General features: G+C 33.5%; 1 protein-coding gene across 2 annotated transcripts in view; it reads right to left on the bottom strand.

Moving 5' to 3' along the window:
• Window positions 1-19,309, bottom strand: part of LOC106598011 (paired box protein Pax-2a) — a 103,701-nt gene that overhangs the window by 4,836 nt on the left and 79,556 nt on the right. For both annotated transcript variants that reach the window (XM_082964965.1, XM_082964966.1), the window contains exon 8: window positions 2,969-3,070. In XM_082964965.1, the coding sequence (XP_082821091.1) occupies window positions 2,969-3,070 (102 nt within the window). The remainder of the gene's footprint in view (window positions 1-2,968; window positions 3,071-19,309) is intronic.

The following is a 19,309-nucleotide window of genomic DNA, read 5'->3' as shown; positions in this document are numbered from 1 at the left end:
ACGGGACACTGATCCCGAAGAAGATGATATACTATACACTATGATACTATGACCTGCTGTCATAGTATCTACTGTCCTGTACCTCTTCTATATTCCACATCATACAACTCTGAAGTATTTGAGATAAACACTGTGATTTTAACACATTTGCTAGCATCCTCTCTGATGGTTGAAATGGCATTATAAACTCGTTATAGACTTCCTCTGAGGAAAGGAACCCCTTTTCTATAGATCTGAACACCCAGGTATAGCTGTTTTGTGCCACAGGATTTCATTGCAGGCAGGAAGTAACTTAGACCATGCCAGTGAGCAATGCTGTTGGTCCAACACGTTTCTTTCTTTTATGAGACAATAAAACGCTGAGATTTTAACAGTGTTTGGGGCCTGTCACTAAATCTTAGTGTCTGTGGGTCAGATAAATGAGGGGTTTAAAGGAGATCCACCAGCACCATGTTACTGCTGGTGGCTCGTGACTGATGAGAACGACTGAGTGATAAAAATATATTTGATAAGACGTGGTGACAAAAACACATTGTGTTCTCCATCTTCAACCAGATGAACTGACTGTCATAGAAATAATAGATAGCACCTTACATCACAGTGACTTTACACTGTGGAACTACTCATGTAATTACAGTGACTTTACACTGTGGAACTACTCATGTAATTACAGTGACTACTCTGTGGAACTACTCATGTAATTACAGTGACTTTACACTGTGGAACTACTCATGTAATTACAGTGACTTTACACTGTGGAACTACTCATGTAATTACAGTGACTTTACACTGTGGAACTACTCATGTAATTACAGTGACTTTACACTGTGGAACTACTCATGTAATTACAGTATAAAGAGTTACAATGTACATATCACAAACAAATATAAATACAATATTTTACCAACGTGACTGCCGGACATCAAAACCCCATGTATATTAACCAGAAAAAGACCACATCTCTTTGTGTTTCATTCATATTCCACAGTAGCAGTTACACTGCCTTCACAAGGTATTCACACACCTTGACTTTTTTCCACATTTTGTTGTGTTACAAAGAGTCATTCAAATGGTTTTAATTTTCATGTTTTTTGTCAATGGTCTACATACTGTAACATCAAAGTGGAAGAAAGATTCGAACATTTGTAAAAAATAAAACATTGAAAAATGTATGGCAATAAAACACTAATTTACATAAGTATTCACACACCTGAGTCAATACGTGTTATAACCACCTTTTGCAGTGATTACAGCTGTGAGTCTTTCTGGGTAAGTCTCTAAGAGCTTTCCACACCTGGATTGTACAATATTTGCCCATTATTATTTTTAAAATTCTTCAAGCTCTGTGAAATTGGTTGTTTATTATTGCTGTAATTAATAACTGTACCATGCTCAAAAGGATATTCAATGTCAACCAATAGGTGCCCTTTTTTGCGAGCCATTGGAGAAAAAACCTCCCTGGTCTTTGTGGTTGAGGGACCAGAGGGTACAGAAGTGGGGTAGTCATTTAAAAATCATGTTATACACTATTATTGGATATAGAGTCCATGCAATTTATTATGTGACTCGTTAAGCTCATTTTTACTCCTGAACTTATTTAGGATCTCCATAACAAAGGGGTTGAATACTTATTGACTCACGACATTTCAGCTTTTCATTTTTAATTAATTTGTAAACATTTAAACATAATTCCCCTTTGACATTATGAGGTACTGTGTGTATCAGTGACACTAAATCACAATTGAATAATTTTAAAATTCAGGCTGTAACACCTGAAAATTTGGAAAAAGTCAAGGAGTGTGACTACTTTCTGAAGGTGCTGTATGTGATGTTGATACTCTATGCTGAAACTGAAATTAAAATCACCAGTGTGCATTGCATCCAGTGGACAAAACAGTGATCGTACGGATGGACGCAGGAGAGCGCGGGAGAGCGAGTCTGAATCCTGAAGCCATTTGAGCATGCTGTAATCGGTTAATGATTTTCTAACACAGCTGTGCACTCGATTGGATTTCCTTTCTGCATGGGTTGATCAGCTCAAAGAAAAATGGTGGTGCGTGCTGCTGTGTTGGGTTGGGGTATACGAGCACAGGCAGGGGGAATACCAGGAAACAACCAGTGAATCAGTGCCGTAACCAGAATGCATCCTGTCCCATCCCGTCTTGCCCCAGTGTCTGGATGGTGTGTTCTGGCAGTGAAACACTAGCCCTGGCCCAGCCGGACCCTCCTTAGAGAGATAGTGATTTAAATATTGACTGGCCTCCCATGCCGCTGTGTTGTGACCCTTCACTGTTTGTTGTGAACCTGAACTGCAGGTTAAGTAGAGGGGGAAAGGGAGGTGCTCTGACCACAGAGGAGGCCGAGAGGATGACTGGGAGGGAGACGGAGGAGAGGAGATCGCTAGCTGTTTATCGACGGCTCCTGGGAATGCCTCATGCACTGTATACACCACAGAGAGATAATGAGTTAAGATACTGGAGTGGAACTGAGAGGACATGTCTTTTAACCATGTCTCTGTCTGTCTCTGTCCTTTAACCATGTCTCTGTCTGTCTCTGTCCTTTAACCATGTCTCTGTCTGTCTCTGTCCTTTAACCATGTCTCTGTCTGTCTCTGTCCTTTAACCATGTCTCTGTCTGTCTCTGTCCTTTAACCATGTCTCTGTCTGTCTCTGTCCTTTAACCATGTCTCTGTCTGTCTCTGTCCTTTAACCATGTCTCTGTCTGTCTCTGTCCTTTAACCATGTCTCTGTCCTTTAACCATGTCTCTGTCTGTCTCTGTCCTTTAACCATGTCTCTGTCTGTCTCTCAGTTATCCAGCAGGACTAGTTTCTTGATCGCCTACATGTAATTCTGTGTGCTGTATGTCCACTCTACAGGTCATTGATTTATTTGAGAGACAATTAATACAATCTTCAAATGAAAATAACATATTAAACTAAAATGTAATATCTACACAAAGTAGACTCACCAGGAACCATTCCGGCCAGTGTTGAGGTGGGGTAGCTGCCTTGGCCGGTGGGGGGTACGTGAGGGGGATAACCCGGTAGGGTTGTGTTGGCCATGTCTCGACCTGGAGATAGAGAGAGAGAACACACACACAATCAATAGATGGTCCTCCAAGACAAAATACTAAACCACCCCTTAGAAACAGGACCAAACCATACCGCTTAGAGGTTAGAAATAGGACTAAACCACCCCTCTCAGAGGTTAGAAACAGGACTAAACCACCCCTTAGAAACAGGACCAAACCATACCTCTTAGCGGTTAGAAACAGGACTAAACCACCCCTTTATGGAGGTTAGAAACGGGACCATGTTTGTGTTCCAAATGGCAGCCTATTCCCTACATAGTGAACTACTTTTTACCAGGGCATATAGGGTCCATAGGGCTCTGGTCAAAAGTAGTGCACTATGTAGGGAATAGGCTGCCATTTGGGATGCACAACATCTAATCACACGATCTCCCTTGAACAGAAAAGAGTCATTGTAAATCACTGTAAAACCATGAAACATGTGACATGTTTATAACCTAAATGTCTGTGTATGAAACTTAAACATTAGGTGTTTAGATTAGCCATGAAGTGTTCCCATCTTAAACACAAGTGTTAAGAACGCAATATTAAACATGATAGTCAGCTTTTTCCAGTCAGTTTCCAACCAGGCGAACACCTACATAGGTGTTCAGATTTTAAACACTTTTCCATTGTCCTGTTCAGAGTGCATTTAGTCATTAGAAATTGATGTGACTTTCCATGTCTTTAATTCAGATCAGTGTTAGGAATGAATGTCTGTCACCTTACCTACATTTCAGAACTGAACAGGACATTTCAGTCAAGAAATACTTTCAATCACGTGGTGTTGTTGTTACTCAACTGCGTTGAGTTAATTTTCACTAACTCTCTTAGAGTTAACTCTCTCAGCGGGGGGCTCATTATCATATTTCCCAGCATGCTTTGTTGATCTTTAGAATAGTTTGCTTTAATGTCTGTTTTTCCTCATGCAAATTGATTGAATAAATGATCTTAAACTTATAAAAAGATAAATAACTCAAATTGTTCTAAACTAATCCAATCTGTAAGGGGTTGGATTTATTCCACCCGTTATTGAGATGGTTGTTCCAGTTTAGATGGTTTAGGTCAGGGGTCAACAATTAGAATCAGCTGACAGCCCAGTTTTTTTTTGAGCTGATGGTCAGGGCTCCGGAACAAAATTACAAGTAATTTGTAGACTGCAAATTGACAGCAAGAAGCCCAAACAGACTTAATATTTGACTAAAATGTAATAATTTCAAACCTTGCTTACCATTGTATATGATCACATATACAGTATATGTCTATTATGAGTAGGAATCCTTTGGAACAGATTTCCAAAATAAAAAAATACTGAAATCCCCAGTTGGGAAGCCCTGGTTTAGGTAGTCTTGTTTGTTAAGTCCTTCACCATAGCAGCCATTCTGAGTGCTGGTTGTGAATGATAAAATATTCTAATTGTTGGATGTCCTCCCTCTGGCTGGAATCTGATAGGAATGACTCATCACTTCACAAACCAGCATATTGTGACTTGCAGGTCTGATGTGGCCCATGAGCCAGGATTTTCAAACCACAATGTCGAGGATAACTAGGCCATAACTAGAGACCGTATGACATATAATATGAGGTCATTAAGGGTTTAATTTTAATTGAAACACATTCACGTAGTCAGTCATCTGGTGAAGGCTTCAGTAGTAGAAGTTATTGAAGGTAACAATCATATCTCTGTCACTAACAAACACAGTGATTGGTGGTTATCTCTCACATTCATTTGAAAGGCACGCTGGGAAATATGCAAATATGGTTTTACACCCTACCATGTTAAAACAACACCCCCAGTGTTTAGTGTATAAAACCTAATGACTTGTACTGAATAAACGTCTTCATGTGTTTAAAAAGTATTACAGCGAATAAACATGCACTGGTGTTTACAATCTAAACACGGTGACACGTTTTCATTGAAATTCAAAATGACTTGATGCGTTTAAAAAGTGTTCCAGAAAACTGATCAGATCCTAAACACTTGGTTTTACAGCGCAGGTAAAATGACCTCCATACAATGGCCTACACCTTAGTGACAAGAGAATAAATATACTGTAGTATATAGTGACCAGAGAATAAATATACTGTAGTCTATAGTGAACAGATAATAAATATACTGTAGTCTATAGTGACCAGAGAATAAATATACTGTAGTCTATAGTGACCAGAGAATAAATATACTGTAGTCTATAGTGACCAGAGAATAACTATACTGTAGTCTATAGCAACCAGAGAATAAATATATTGTAGTCTATAGTGACCAGATAATAAATATACTGTAGTCTACACCCTAGTGACCAGAGAATAAATATACTGTAGTCTATAGTGACCAGAGAATAAATATACTGTAGTCTATAGTGACCAGATAATAAATATACTGTAGTCTATAGTGACCAGAGAATACATATACTGTAGTCTATAGTGACCAGAGAATAAATATACTGTAGTCTATAGTGACAAGATAATAAATATACTGTAGTCTATAGTGACCAGAGAATAAATATACTGTAGTCTACACCCTAGTGACCAGAGAATAAATATACTGTAGTCTATAGTGACCAGAGAATAAATATACTGTAGTCTATAGTGACCAGATAATAAATATACAGTAGTCTATAGTGACCAGAGAATAAATATACTGTAGTCTATAGTGACAAGATAATAAATATACTGTAGTCTATAGTGACCAGAGAATAAATATACTGTAGTCTACACCCTAGTGACCAGAGAATAAATATACTGTAGTCTATAGTGACCAGAGAATAAATATACTGTAGTCTATAGTGACCAGAGAATAAATATACTGTAGTCTATAGTGACCAGAGAATAAATATACTGTAGTCTATAGTGACCAGAGAATAAAAATACTGTAGTCTATAGTGACCAGAGAATAAATATACTGTAGTCTACAGTGACCAGAGAATAAATATACAGTAGTCTACATTGACCAGATAATAAATATACTGTAGTCTATAGTGACCAGAAAATAAATATAATGCAGTCTATAGTGACCAGAGAATAAATATACTGTAGTCTATAGTGACCAGAGAATAAATATACTGTAGTCTATAGTGACCAGAGAATAAATATACTGTAGTCTACAGTGACCAGAGAATAAATATACAGTAGTCTACATTGACCAGAAAATAAATATACTGTAGTCTATAGTGTCCAGAAAATAAATATAATGCAGTCTATAGTGACCAGAGAATAAATATACTGTAGTCTATAGTGACCAGAGAATAAATATACTGTAGATTATAGTGACCAGAGAATAAATATACTGTAGTCTATAGTGACCAGAGAATAAATATACTGTAGTCTATAGTGACCAGAGAATAAATATACTGTAGTCTACACCCTAGTGACCAGAGAATAAATATACTGTAGTCTATAGTGACCAGATAATAAATATACTGTAGTCTATAGTGACCAGATAATAAATATACTGTAGTCCACACCCTAGTGACCAGAGAATAAATATACTGTAGTCTATAGTAACCAGATAATAAATATACTGTAGTCTATAGTGACCAGAGAATAAATATACTGTAGTCTATAGTGACCAGATAATAAATATACTGTAGTCTATAGTGACCAGAGAATAAATATACTGTAGTCTACACCCTAATGACCAGAGAATAAATATACTGTAGTCTACATCCTAGTGACCAGAGAATAAATATACTGTAGTCTACACCCTAGTGACCAGAGAATAAATATACTGTAGTCTATAGTGACCAGAGAATAAATATACTGTAGTCTATAGTGACCAGAGAATAAATATACAGTAGTCTATAGTGACCAGAGAATAAATATACTGTAGTCGATAGTGACCAGAGAATAAATATACTGTAGTCTATAGTGACCAGAGAATAAATATACAGTAGTCTATAGTGACCAGAGAATAAATATACTGTAGTCTATAGTGACCAGAGAATAAATATACTGTAGTCTGCACCCTAATGACCAGAGAATACATATACTGTAGTCTATAGTGACCAGAGAATAAATATACTGTAGTCTATAGTGACCAGAGAATAAATATACTGTAGTCTATAGTGACCAGAGAATAAATATACTGTAGTCTATAGTGACCAGAGAATAAATATACTGTAGTCTACATTGACCAGAGAATAAATATACTGTAGTCTACATTGACCAGATAATAAATATACTGTAGTCTATAGTGACCAGAGAATAAATATACTGTAGTCTAGAGTGACTAGATATTAAATATACTGTAGTCTACACCCTAGTGACCAGAGAATAAATATACTGTAGTCTACATTGACCAGATAATAAATATACTGTAGTCTATAGTGACCAGAGAATAAATATATTGTAGTCTATAGTGACCAGAGAATAAATATACTGTAGTCTACATTGACCAGATAATAAATATATTGTAGTCTATAGTGACCAGAGAATAAACATACTGTAGTCTATAGTGACCAGAGAACAAATATACTGTAGTCTACACCCTAGTGAACAGAGAATAAATATACTGTAGTCTATAGTGACCAGAGAATAAATATACTGTAGTTAATAGTCACCAGAGAATAAATATACTGTAGTCTATAGTGACCAGATAAGAAATATACTGTAGTCTATAGTGACCAGAGAATAAATATAATGTAGTCTGCATCCTAGTGACCAGAGAATAAATATACTGTAGTCTATAGTGACCAGAGAATAAATATATTGTAGTCTATAGTGACCAGATAATAAATATACTGTAGTCTAAACCCTAGTGACCAGAGATTAAATATACTGTAGTTTATAGTGACCAGAGAATAAATATACTGTAGTCTATAGTGACCAGATAATAAATATACTGTAGTCTATAGTGACCAGAGAATAAATATAATGTAGTCTATTGTGACCATAGAATAAATATACTGTAGTCTATAGTGACCAGAGAATAAATATACTGTAGTCTATAGTGACCAGAGAATAAATATAATGTAGTCTGCACCCTAGTGACCAGAAAATAAATATACTGTAGTCTATAGTGACCAGATAATAAATATACTGTAGTCTATAGTGACCAGAGAATAAATATACTGTAGTCTATAGTGACCAGAGAATAAATATACAGTAGTCTATAGTGACCAGAGAATAAATATACTGTAGTCTATAGTGGCCAGATAATAAATATACTGTAGTCTATAGTGACCAGAGAATAAATATACTGTAGTCTATATTGACCAGATAATAAATATCCTGTAGTCTATAGTCACCAGAGAATAAATACACTGTAGTCTATAGTGACCAGAGAATAAATATACTGTAGTCTATAGTGACCAGAGAATAAATATACTGTAGTCTATAGTGACCAGAGAATAAATATACTGTAGTCTACATTGACCAGATAATAAATATACTGTAGTCTATAGTGACCAGAGAATAAATATATTGTAGTCTATAGTGACCAGAGAATAAATATACTGTAGTCTACATTGACCAGATAATAAATATATTGTAGTCTATAGTGACCAGAGAATAAACATACTGTAGTCTATAGTGACCAGAGAACAAATATACTGTAGTCTACACCCTAGTGAACAGAGAATAAATATACTGTAGTCTATAGTGACCAGAGAATAAATATACTGTAGTTAATAGTCACCAGAGAATAAATATACTGTAGTCTATAGTGACCAGATAAGAAATATACTGTAGTCTATAGTGACCAGAGAATAAATATAATGTAGTCTGCATCCTAGTGACCAGAGAATAAATATACTGTAGTCTATAGTGACCAGAGAATAAATATATTGTAGTCTATAGCGACCAGATAATAAATATACTGTAGTCTAAACCCTAGTGACCAGAGATTAAATATACTGTAGTTTATAGTGACCAGAGAATAAATATACTGTAGTCTATAGTGACCAGTTAATAAATATACTGTAGTCTATAGTGACCAGAGAATAAATATAATGTAGTCTATCGTGACCATAGAATAAATATACTGTAGTCTATAGTGACCAGAGAATAAATATACTGTAGTCTATAGTGACCAGAGAATAAATATAATGTAGTCTGCACCCTAGTGACCAGAAAATAAATATACTGTAGTCTATAGTGACCAGATAATAAATATACTGTAGTCTATAGTGACCAGAGAATAAATATACTGTAGTCTATAGTGACCAGAGAATAAATATACAGTAGTCTATAGTGACCAGAGAATAAATATACTGTAGTCTATAGTGGCCAGATAATAAATATACTGTAGTCTATAGTGACCAGAGAATAAATATACTGTAGTCTATATTGACCAGATAATAAATATCCTGTAGTCTATAGTCACCAGAGAATAAATACACTGTAGTCTATAGTGACCAGAGAATAAATATACTGTAGTCTATAGTGACCAGAGAATAAATATACTGTAGTCTATAGTGACCAGAGAATAAATATACTGTAGTCTACATTGACCAGATAATAAATATACTGTAGACTATAGTGACCAGAGAATAAATATATTGTAGTCTATAGTGACCAGAGAATAAATATACTGTAGTCTACATTGACCAGATAATAAATATATTGTAGTCTATAGTGACCAGAGAATAAACATACTGTAGTCTATAGTGACCAGAAAACAAATATACTGTAGTCTACACCCCCTAGTGAACAGAGAATAAATATACTGTAGTCTATAGTGACCAGAGAATAAATATACTGTAGTTAATAGTCACCAGAGAATAAATATACTGTAGTCTATAGTGACCAGATAAGAAATATACTGTAGTCTATAGTGACCAGAGAATAAATATAATGTAGTCTGCATCCTAGTGACCAGAGAATAAATATTCTGTAGTCTATAGTGACCAGAGAATAAATATATTGTAGTCTATAGGGACCAGATAATAAATATACTGTAGTCTAAACCCTAGTGACCAGAGATTAAATATACTGTAGTTTATAGTGACCAGAGAATAAATATACTGTAGTCTATAGTGACCAGATAATAAATATACTGTAGTCTATAGTGACCAGAGAATAAATATAATGTAGTCTATCGTGACCAGAGAAAAAATATACTGTAGTCTATAGTGACCAGAGAATAAATATACTGTAGTCTATAGTGACCAGAGAATAAATATAATGTAGTCTGCACCCTAGTGACCAGAAAATAAATATACTGTAGTCTATAGTGACCAGATAATAAATATACTGTAGTCTATAGTGACCAGAGAATAAATATACTGTAGTCTATAGTGACCAGAGAATAAATATACAGTAGTCTATAGTGACCAGAGAATAAATATACTGTAGTCTATAGTGGCCAGATAATAAATATACTGTAGTCTATAGTGACCAGAGAATAAATATACAGTAGTCTATAGTGGCCAGATAATAAATATACTGTAGTCTATAGTGACCAGAGAATAAATATACTGTAGTCTATATTGACCAGATAATAAATATCCTGTAGTCTATAGTCACCAGAGAATAAATATACTGTAGTCTATAGTGACCAGAGAATAAATATACCGTAGTCTATAGTGACCAGAGATTAAATATACTGTAGTCTATAGTGACCAGAGAATAAATATACTGTAGTCTATAGTGACCAGAGAATAAATATACTGTAGTCTATAGTGACCAGATAATAAACATAATGTAGTCTACACCCTAGTGACCAGATAATAAATATACTGTAGTCTGCATCCTAGTGACCAGAGAGTAAATATACTGTAGTCTATAGTGAACAGAGAATAAATATACTGTAGTCTAGAGTGACTAGAGAATAAATATACTGTAGTCTATAGTGACCAGAGAATAAATATACTGTAGTCTATAGTGACCAGATAATAAATATACTGTAGTCAATAGTGACCAGAGAATAAATATACTGTTGTCTACACCCTAGTGACCAGAGAATATATATACTGTAGTCTATAGTGACCAGAGAATAAATATACTGTAGTCTATCGTGACCAGATAGTAAATATACTGTAGTCTATAGTGACCAGAGAATAAATATACTGTAGTCTATAGTGACCAGAGAATAAATATACTGTAGTCTATAGTGACCAGATAGTAAATATACTGTAGTCTACACCCTAGTGACCAGATAATATATATACTGTAGTCTATATTGACCAGAGAATAAATATACTGTAGTCTATAGTGACCAGAGAATAAATATACTGTAGTCTATAGTGACCAGAGAATAAATATACTGTAGTCTATAGTGACCAGATAGTAAATATAATGTAGTCTACATCCTAGTGACCAGATAATAAATATACTGTAGTCTGCATCCTAGTGACCAGAGAATAAATATACTGTAGTCTATAGTGACCAGATAATAAATATACTGTAGACTAAAGTGGCCAGATAATAAATATACTGTAGTCTATAGTGACCAGAGAATAAATATACAGTAGTCTATAGTGACCAGAGAATAAATATACTGTAGTCTATAGTGACCAGAGAATAAATATACTGTAGTCGATAGTGACCAGAGAATAAATATACTGTAGTCTATAGTGACCAGAGAATAAATATACTGTAGTCTATAGTGACCAGAGAATAAATATACTGTAGTCTATAGTGACCAGAGAATAAATATACTGTAGTCTATAGTGACCAGAGAATAAATATACTGTAGTCTATAGTGACCAGAGAATAAATATACTGTAGTCTATAATGACCAGAGAATAAATATACTGTAGTCTATAGAGACCAGAGAATAAATATACTGTAGTCTATAGTGACTAGAGAATAAATATACTGTAGTCTATAGTGACCAGAGAATAAGTATACTGTAGTCTATAGTGACCAGATAATAAATATACTGTAGTCTACAGTGACCAGAGAATAAATATACAGTAGTCTATAGTGACCAGAGAATAAATATACTGTAGTCTATAATGACCAGAGAATAAATATACTGTAGTCTATAGTGACCAGATAATAAATATACTGTAGTCTATAGTGACCAGAGAATAAAAATACAATAGTCTATAGTGACCAGATAATAAATATACTGTAGTATATAGTGACCAGAGAATAAATATACTGTAGTCTATAGTGACCAGAGAATAAATATACTGTAGTCTATAGTGACCAGAGAATAAATATACTGTAGTCTATAGTGCCCAGAGAATAAATATACTGTAGTCTATAGTGACCAGAGAATAAATATACTGTAGTCTATAGTGAATTGAGAATAAATATACTGTAGTCTATAGTGACCAGATAATAAATATACAGTAGTCTATAGTGACCAGATAATAAATATACTGTAGTCTACACCCTAGTGACCAGAGAATAAATATACTGTAGTCTATAGTGACCAGAGAATAAATATACTGTAGTCTATAGTGACCAGAGAATAAATATACTGAAGTCTATAGTGACCAGATAATAAATATACTGTTGTCTACACCCTACTGAACAGATAATAAATATACTGTAGTCTATAGTGACCAGAGAATAAATATACTGTAGTCAATAGTGACCAGAGAATAAATATACTGTAGTCTATAGTGACCAGAGAATAAATATACTGAAGTCTATAGTGACCAGATAATAAATATACTGTTGTCTACACCCTACTGAACAGATAATAAATATACTGTAGTCTATAGTGACCAGAGAATAAATATACTGTAGTCTATAGTGACCAGAGAATAAATATACTGAAGTCTATAGTGACCAGATAATAAATATACTGTTGTCTACACCCTACTGAACAGATAATAAATATACTGTAGTCTATAGTGACCAGAGAATAAATATACTGTTGTCTATAGTGACCAGAGAATAAATATACAGTAGTCTATAGTGACCAGAGAATAAATATACTGTAGTCTATAGTGACCAGAGAATAAATATACTGTAGTCTATAGTGACCAGAGAATAAATATACTGTAGTCTATAGTGACCAGATAATAAATATACTGTCGTCAACACCCTAGTGACCAGAGAATAAATATACTGTAGTTTATAGTGGCCAGATAATAAATATACTGTAGTCTATAGTGACCAGATAATAAATATACTGTAGTCTATAGTAACCAGAGAATAAATATACTGTAGTCTATAGTGACCAGAGAATAAATATACTGTAGTCTATACTGAACAGATAATTAATATACAGTAGTCTATAGTGACCAGAGAATAAATTTACTGTAGTCTATAGTGAACAGAGAATAAATATACTGTAGTCTAGAGTGACTAGAGAATAAATATACTGTAGTCTATAGTGACCAGAGAATAAATATACTGTAGTCTATAGTGACCAGATAATAAATATACTGTAGTCAATAGTGACCAGAGAATAAATATACTGTTGTCTACACCCTAGTGACCAGAGAATATATATACTGTAGTCTATAGTGACCAGAGAATAAATATACTGTAGTCTATCGTGACCGGATAATAAATATAATGTAGTCTATAGTTACCAGATAGTAAATATACTGTAGTCTATAGTGACCAGAGAATAAATATACTGTAGTCTATAGTGACCAGAGAATAAATATACTGTAGTCTATAGTGACCAGATAGTAAATATACTGTAGTCTACACCCTAGTGACCAGATAATATATATACTGTAGTCTATATTGACCAGAGAATAAATATACTGTAGTCTATAGTGACCAGAGAATAAATATACTGTAGTCTATAGTGACCAGAGAATAAATATACTGTAGTCTATAGTGACCAGATAGTAAATATAATGTAGTCTACATCCTAGTGACCAGATAATAAATATACTGTAGTCTGCATCCTAGTGACCAGAGAATAAATATACTGTAGTCTATAGTGACCAGATAATAAATATACTGTAGACTATAGTGACCAGAGAATAAATATACTGTAGTCTATAGTGACCAGAGAATAAATATACTGTAGTCTATAGTGACCAGATAATAAATATACAGTAGTCTATAGTGACCAGATAATAAATATACTGTAGTCTACACCCTAGTGACCAGAGAATAAATATACTGTAGTCTATAGTGACCAGAGAATAAATATACTGTAGTCTATAGTGACCAGAGAATAAATATACTGAAGTCTATAGTGACCAGATAATAAATATAATGTTGTCTACACCCTACTGACCAGATAATAAATATACTGTAGTCTATAGTGACCAGAGAATAAATATACTGTAGTCTATAGTGACCAGATAATAAATATACTGTAGTCTATAGTGACCAGAGAATAAATATACTGTTGTCTATAGTGACCAGAGAATAAATATACAGTAGTCTATAGTGACCAGAGAATAAATATACTGTAGTCTATAGTGACCAGAGAATAAATATACTGTAGTCTATAGTGACCAGAGAATAAATATACTGTAGTCTATAGTGACCAGATAATAAATATACTGTCGTCAACACCCTAGTGACCAGAGAATAAATATACTGTAGTTTATAGTGGCCAGATAATAAATATACTGTAGTCTATAGTGACCAGATAATAAATATACTGTAGTCTATAGTAACCAGAGAATAAATATACTGTAGTCTATAGTGACCAGAGAATAAATATACTGTAGTCTATAGTGACCAGATAATTAATATACAGTAGTCTATAGTGACCAGAGAATAAATTTACTGTAGTCTATAGTGAACAGAGAATAAATATACTGTAGTCTAGAGTGACTAGAGAATAAATATACTGTAGTTTATAGTGACCAGAGAATAAATATACTGTAGTCTATAGTGACCAGATAATAAATATACTGTAGTCAATAGTGACCAGAGAATAAATATACTGTTGTCTACACCCTAGTGACCAGAGAATATATATACTGTAGTCTATAGTGACCAGAGAATAAATATACTGTAGTCTATCGTGACCAGATAATAAATATAATGTAGTCTATAGTTACCAGATAGTAAATATACTGTAGTCTATAGTGACAAGAGAATAAATATACTGTAGTCTATAGTGACCAGAGAATAAATATACTGTAGTCTATAGTGACCAGATAGTAAATATACTGTAGTCTACACCCTAGTGACCAGATAATATATATACTGTAGTCTATATTGACCAGAGAATAAATATACTGTAGTCTATAGTGACCAGAGAATAAATATACTGTAGTCTATAGTGACCAGAGAATAAATATACTGTAGTCTATAGTGACCAGATAGTAAATATAATGTAGTCTACATCCTAGTGACCAGATAATAAATATACTGTAGTCTGCATCCTAGTGACCAGAGAATAAATATACTGTAGTCTATAGTGACCAGATAATAAATATACTGTAGACTATAGTGACCAGATAATAAATATACTGTAGTCAATAGTGACCAGAGAATAAATATACTGTTGTCTACACCCTAGTGACCAGAGAATATATATACTGTAGTCTATAGTGACCAGAGAATAAATATACTGTAGTCTATCGTGACCAGATAATAAATATACTGTAGTCTATAGTGACCAGATAATAAATATAATGTAGTCTATAGTTACCAGATAGTAAATATACTGTAGTCTATAGTGACCAGAGAATAAATATACTGTAGTCTATAGTGACCAGAGAATAAATATACTGTAGTCTATAGTGACCAGATAGTAAATATACTGTAGTCTACACCCTAGTGACCAGATAATATATATACTGTAGTCTATATTGACCAGAGAATAAATATACTGTAGTCTATAGTGACCAGAGAATAAATATACTGTAGTCTATAGTGACCAGAGAATAAATATACTGTAGTCTATAGTGACCAGATAGTAAATATAATGTAGTCTACATCCTAGTGACCAGATAATAAATATACTGTAGTCTGCATCCTAGTGACCAGAGAATAAATATACTGTAGTCTATAGTGACCAGATAATAAATATACTGTAGACTAAAGTGGCCAGATAATAAATATACTGTAGTCTATAGTGACCAGAGAATAAATATACAGTAGTCTATAGTGACCAGAGAATAAATATACTGTAGTCTATAGTGACCAGAGAATAAATATACTGTAGTCGATAGTGACCAGAGAATAAATATACTGTAGTCTATAGTGACCAGAGAATAAATATACTGTAGTCTATAGTGACCAGAGAATAAATATACTGTAGTCTATAGTGACCAGAGAATAAATATACTGTAGTCTATAGTGACCAGAGAATAAATATACTGTAGTCTATAGTGACCAGAGAATAAATATACTGTAGTCTATAGAGACCAGAGAATAAATATACTGTAGTCTATAGTGACTAGAGAATAAATATACTGTAGTCTATAGTGACCAGAGAATAAATATACTGTAGTCTATATTGACCAGATAATAAATATACTGTAGTCTACATCCTAGTGACCAGAGAATAAATATACTGTAGTCTATAGTGACCAGAGAATAAATATACTGTAGTCTACACCCTAGTGACCAGAGAATAAATATACTGTAGTCTATAGTGACCAGAGAATAAGTATACTGTAGTCTATAGTGACCAGATAATTAATATACTGTAGTCTACAGTGACCAGAGAATAAATATACAGTAGTCTATAGTGACCAGAGAATAAATATACTGTAGTCTATAATGACCAGAGAATAAATATACTGTAGTCTATAGTGACCAGATAATAAATATACTGTAGTCTATAGTGACCAGAGAATAAATATACAATAGTCTATAGTGACCAGATAATAAATATACTGTAGTATATAGTGACCAGAGAATAAATATACTGTAGTCTATAGTGACCAGAGAATAAATATACTGTAGTCTATAGTGACCAGAGAATAAATATACTGTAGTCTATAGTGACCAGAGAATAAATATACTGTAGTCTACACCCTAGTGACCAGAGAATAAATATACTGTAGTCTATAGTGACCAGAGAATAAATATGCTGTAGTCTATAGTGACCAGATAATAAATATACTGTAGTCTATAGTGACCAGAGAATAAATATACTGTAGTCAATAGTGCCCAGAGAATAAATATACTGTAGTCTATAGTGACCAGAGAATAAATATACTGTAGTCTATAGTGACCAGAGAATAAATATACTGTAGTCTATAGTGACCAGATAATAAATATACAGTAGTCTATAGAGACCAGATAATAAATATACTGTAGTCTACACCCTAGTGACCAGAGAATAAATATACTGTAGTCTATAGTGACCAGAGAATAAATATACTGTAGTCTATAGTGACCAGAGAATAAATATACTGTAGTCTATAGTGACCAGAGAATAAATATACTGAAGTCTATAGTGACCAGATAATAAATATACAGTAGTCTATAGTGACCAGATAATAAATATACTGTAGTCTACACTCTAGTGACCAGAGAATAAATATACTGTAGTCTATAGTGACCAGAGAATAAATATACTTTAGTCTATAGTGACCATAGAATAAATATACTGTAGTCTATATTGACCAGAGAATAAATATACAGTAGTCTACACCCTAGTGACCAGAGTATAAATATACTGTAGTCTATAGTGACCAGATAACAAATATACTGTTGTCTATAGTGACCAGATAACAAATATACTGTTGTCTATAGTGACCAGATAATAAATATACAGTAGTCTACACCCTAGTGACCAGAGAATAAATATACTGTAGTCTATAGTAACCAGAGAATAAATATACTGTAGACTATAGTGACCAGAGAATAAATATACTGTAGTCTATAGTGACCAGAGAATAAATATACTGTAGTCTATAGTGACCAGAGTCAAAAATATACTGTAGTCTATAGTGACCAGAGAATAAATATACTGTAGTCTATAGTGACCAGAGAATAAACATACTGTAGTCTATAGTGACCAGAGAATAAATATACTGTAGTCTATAGTGACCAGAGAATAAATATACTGTAGTCTACACCCTAGTGACCAGAGAATAAATATACTGTAGTCTATAGTGACCAGAGAATAAATATGCTGTAGTCTATAGTGACCAGATAATAAATATACTGTAGTCTATAGTGACCAGAGAATAAATATACTGTAGTCTATAGTGCCCAGAGAATAAATATACTGTAGTCTATAGTGACCAGAGAATAAATATACTGTAGTCTATAGTGACCAGAGAATAAATATACTGTAGTCTATAGTGACCAGATAATAAATATACAGTAGTCTATAGTGACCAGATAATAAATATACTGTAGTCTACATCCTAGTGACCAGAGAATAAATATACTGTAGCCTATAGTGACCAGAGAATAAATATACTGTTGTCTACAGTGACCAGATAATAAATATACTGCAGTCTATAGTGACCAGATAATAAATATACTGTAGTCTATAGTGACCAGATAATAAATATACTGTAGTCTATAGTGACCACATAATAAATATACTGTAGTCTATAGTGACCAGAGAATAAATATACTGTAGTCTATAGTGACCAGAGAATAAATATACTGCAGTCTACACCCTAGTGACCAGAGAATAAATATTCTATAGTCTATAGTGACCAGAGAATAAATATACTGTAGTCTACACCCTAGTGACCAGAGAATAAATATTCTGTAGTCTATAGTGACCAGAGAATAAATATACAGTAGTCTATAGTGACCAGAGAATAAATATACTGTAGTCTATAGTGACCAGAGAATAAATATACAGTAGTCTATAGTGACCAGAGAATAAATATACTGTAGTCTATAATGACCAGAGAATAAATATACTGTAGTCTATAGTGACCAGATAATAAATATACTGTAGTCTATAGTGACCAGAGAATAAATATACAATAGTCTATAGTGACCAGAGAATAAATATACTGTAGTATATAGTGACCAGAGAATAAATATACTGTAGACTATAGTTAACAGATAGTAAATATACTGTAGTCTATAGTGACCAGAGAATAAATATACTGTAGTCTATAGTGACCAGAGAATAAATATACTGTAGTCTATAGTGACCAGAGAATAAATATACTGTAGTCTATAGTGACCAGAGAATAAATATACTGTTGTCTATAGTGACCAGAGAATAAATATACAGTAGTCTATAGTGACCAGAGAATAAATATACTGTAGTCTATAGTGACCAGAGAATAAATATACTGTAGTCTACACCCTAGTGACCAGAGAATAAATATACTGTAGTCTATAGTGACCAGAGAATAAATATGCTGTAGTCTATAGTGACCAGATAATAAATATACTGTAGTCTATAGTGACCAGAGAATAAATATACTGTAGTCTATAGTGCCCAGAGAATAAATATACTGTAGTCTATAGTGACCAGAGAATAAA

Source organism: Salmo salar, chromosome 18, assembly GCF_965601325.2.
Source record: "Salmo salar chromosome 18, fSalSal1, whole genome shotgun sequence".
Lineage (NCBI taxonomy): Eukaryota > Metazoa > Chordata > Actinopteri > Salmoniformes > Salmonidae > Salmo > Salmo salar.
This window is presented reverse-complemented; position numbering and strand designations above follow the sequence as displayed.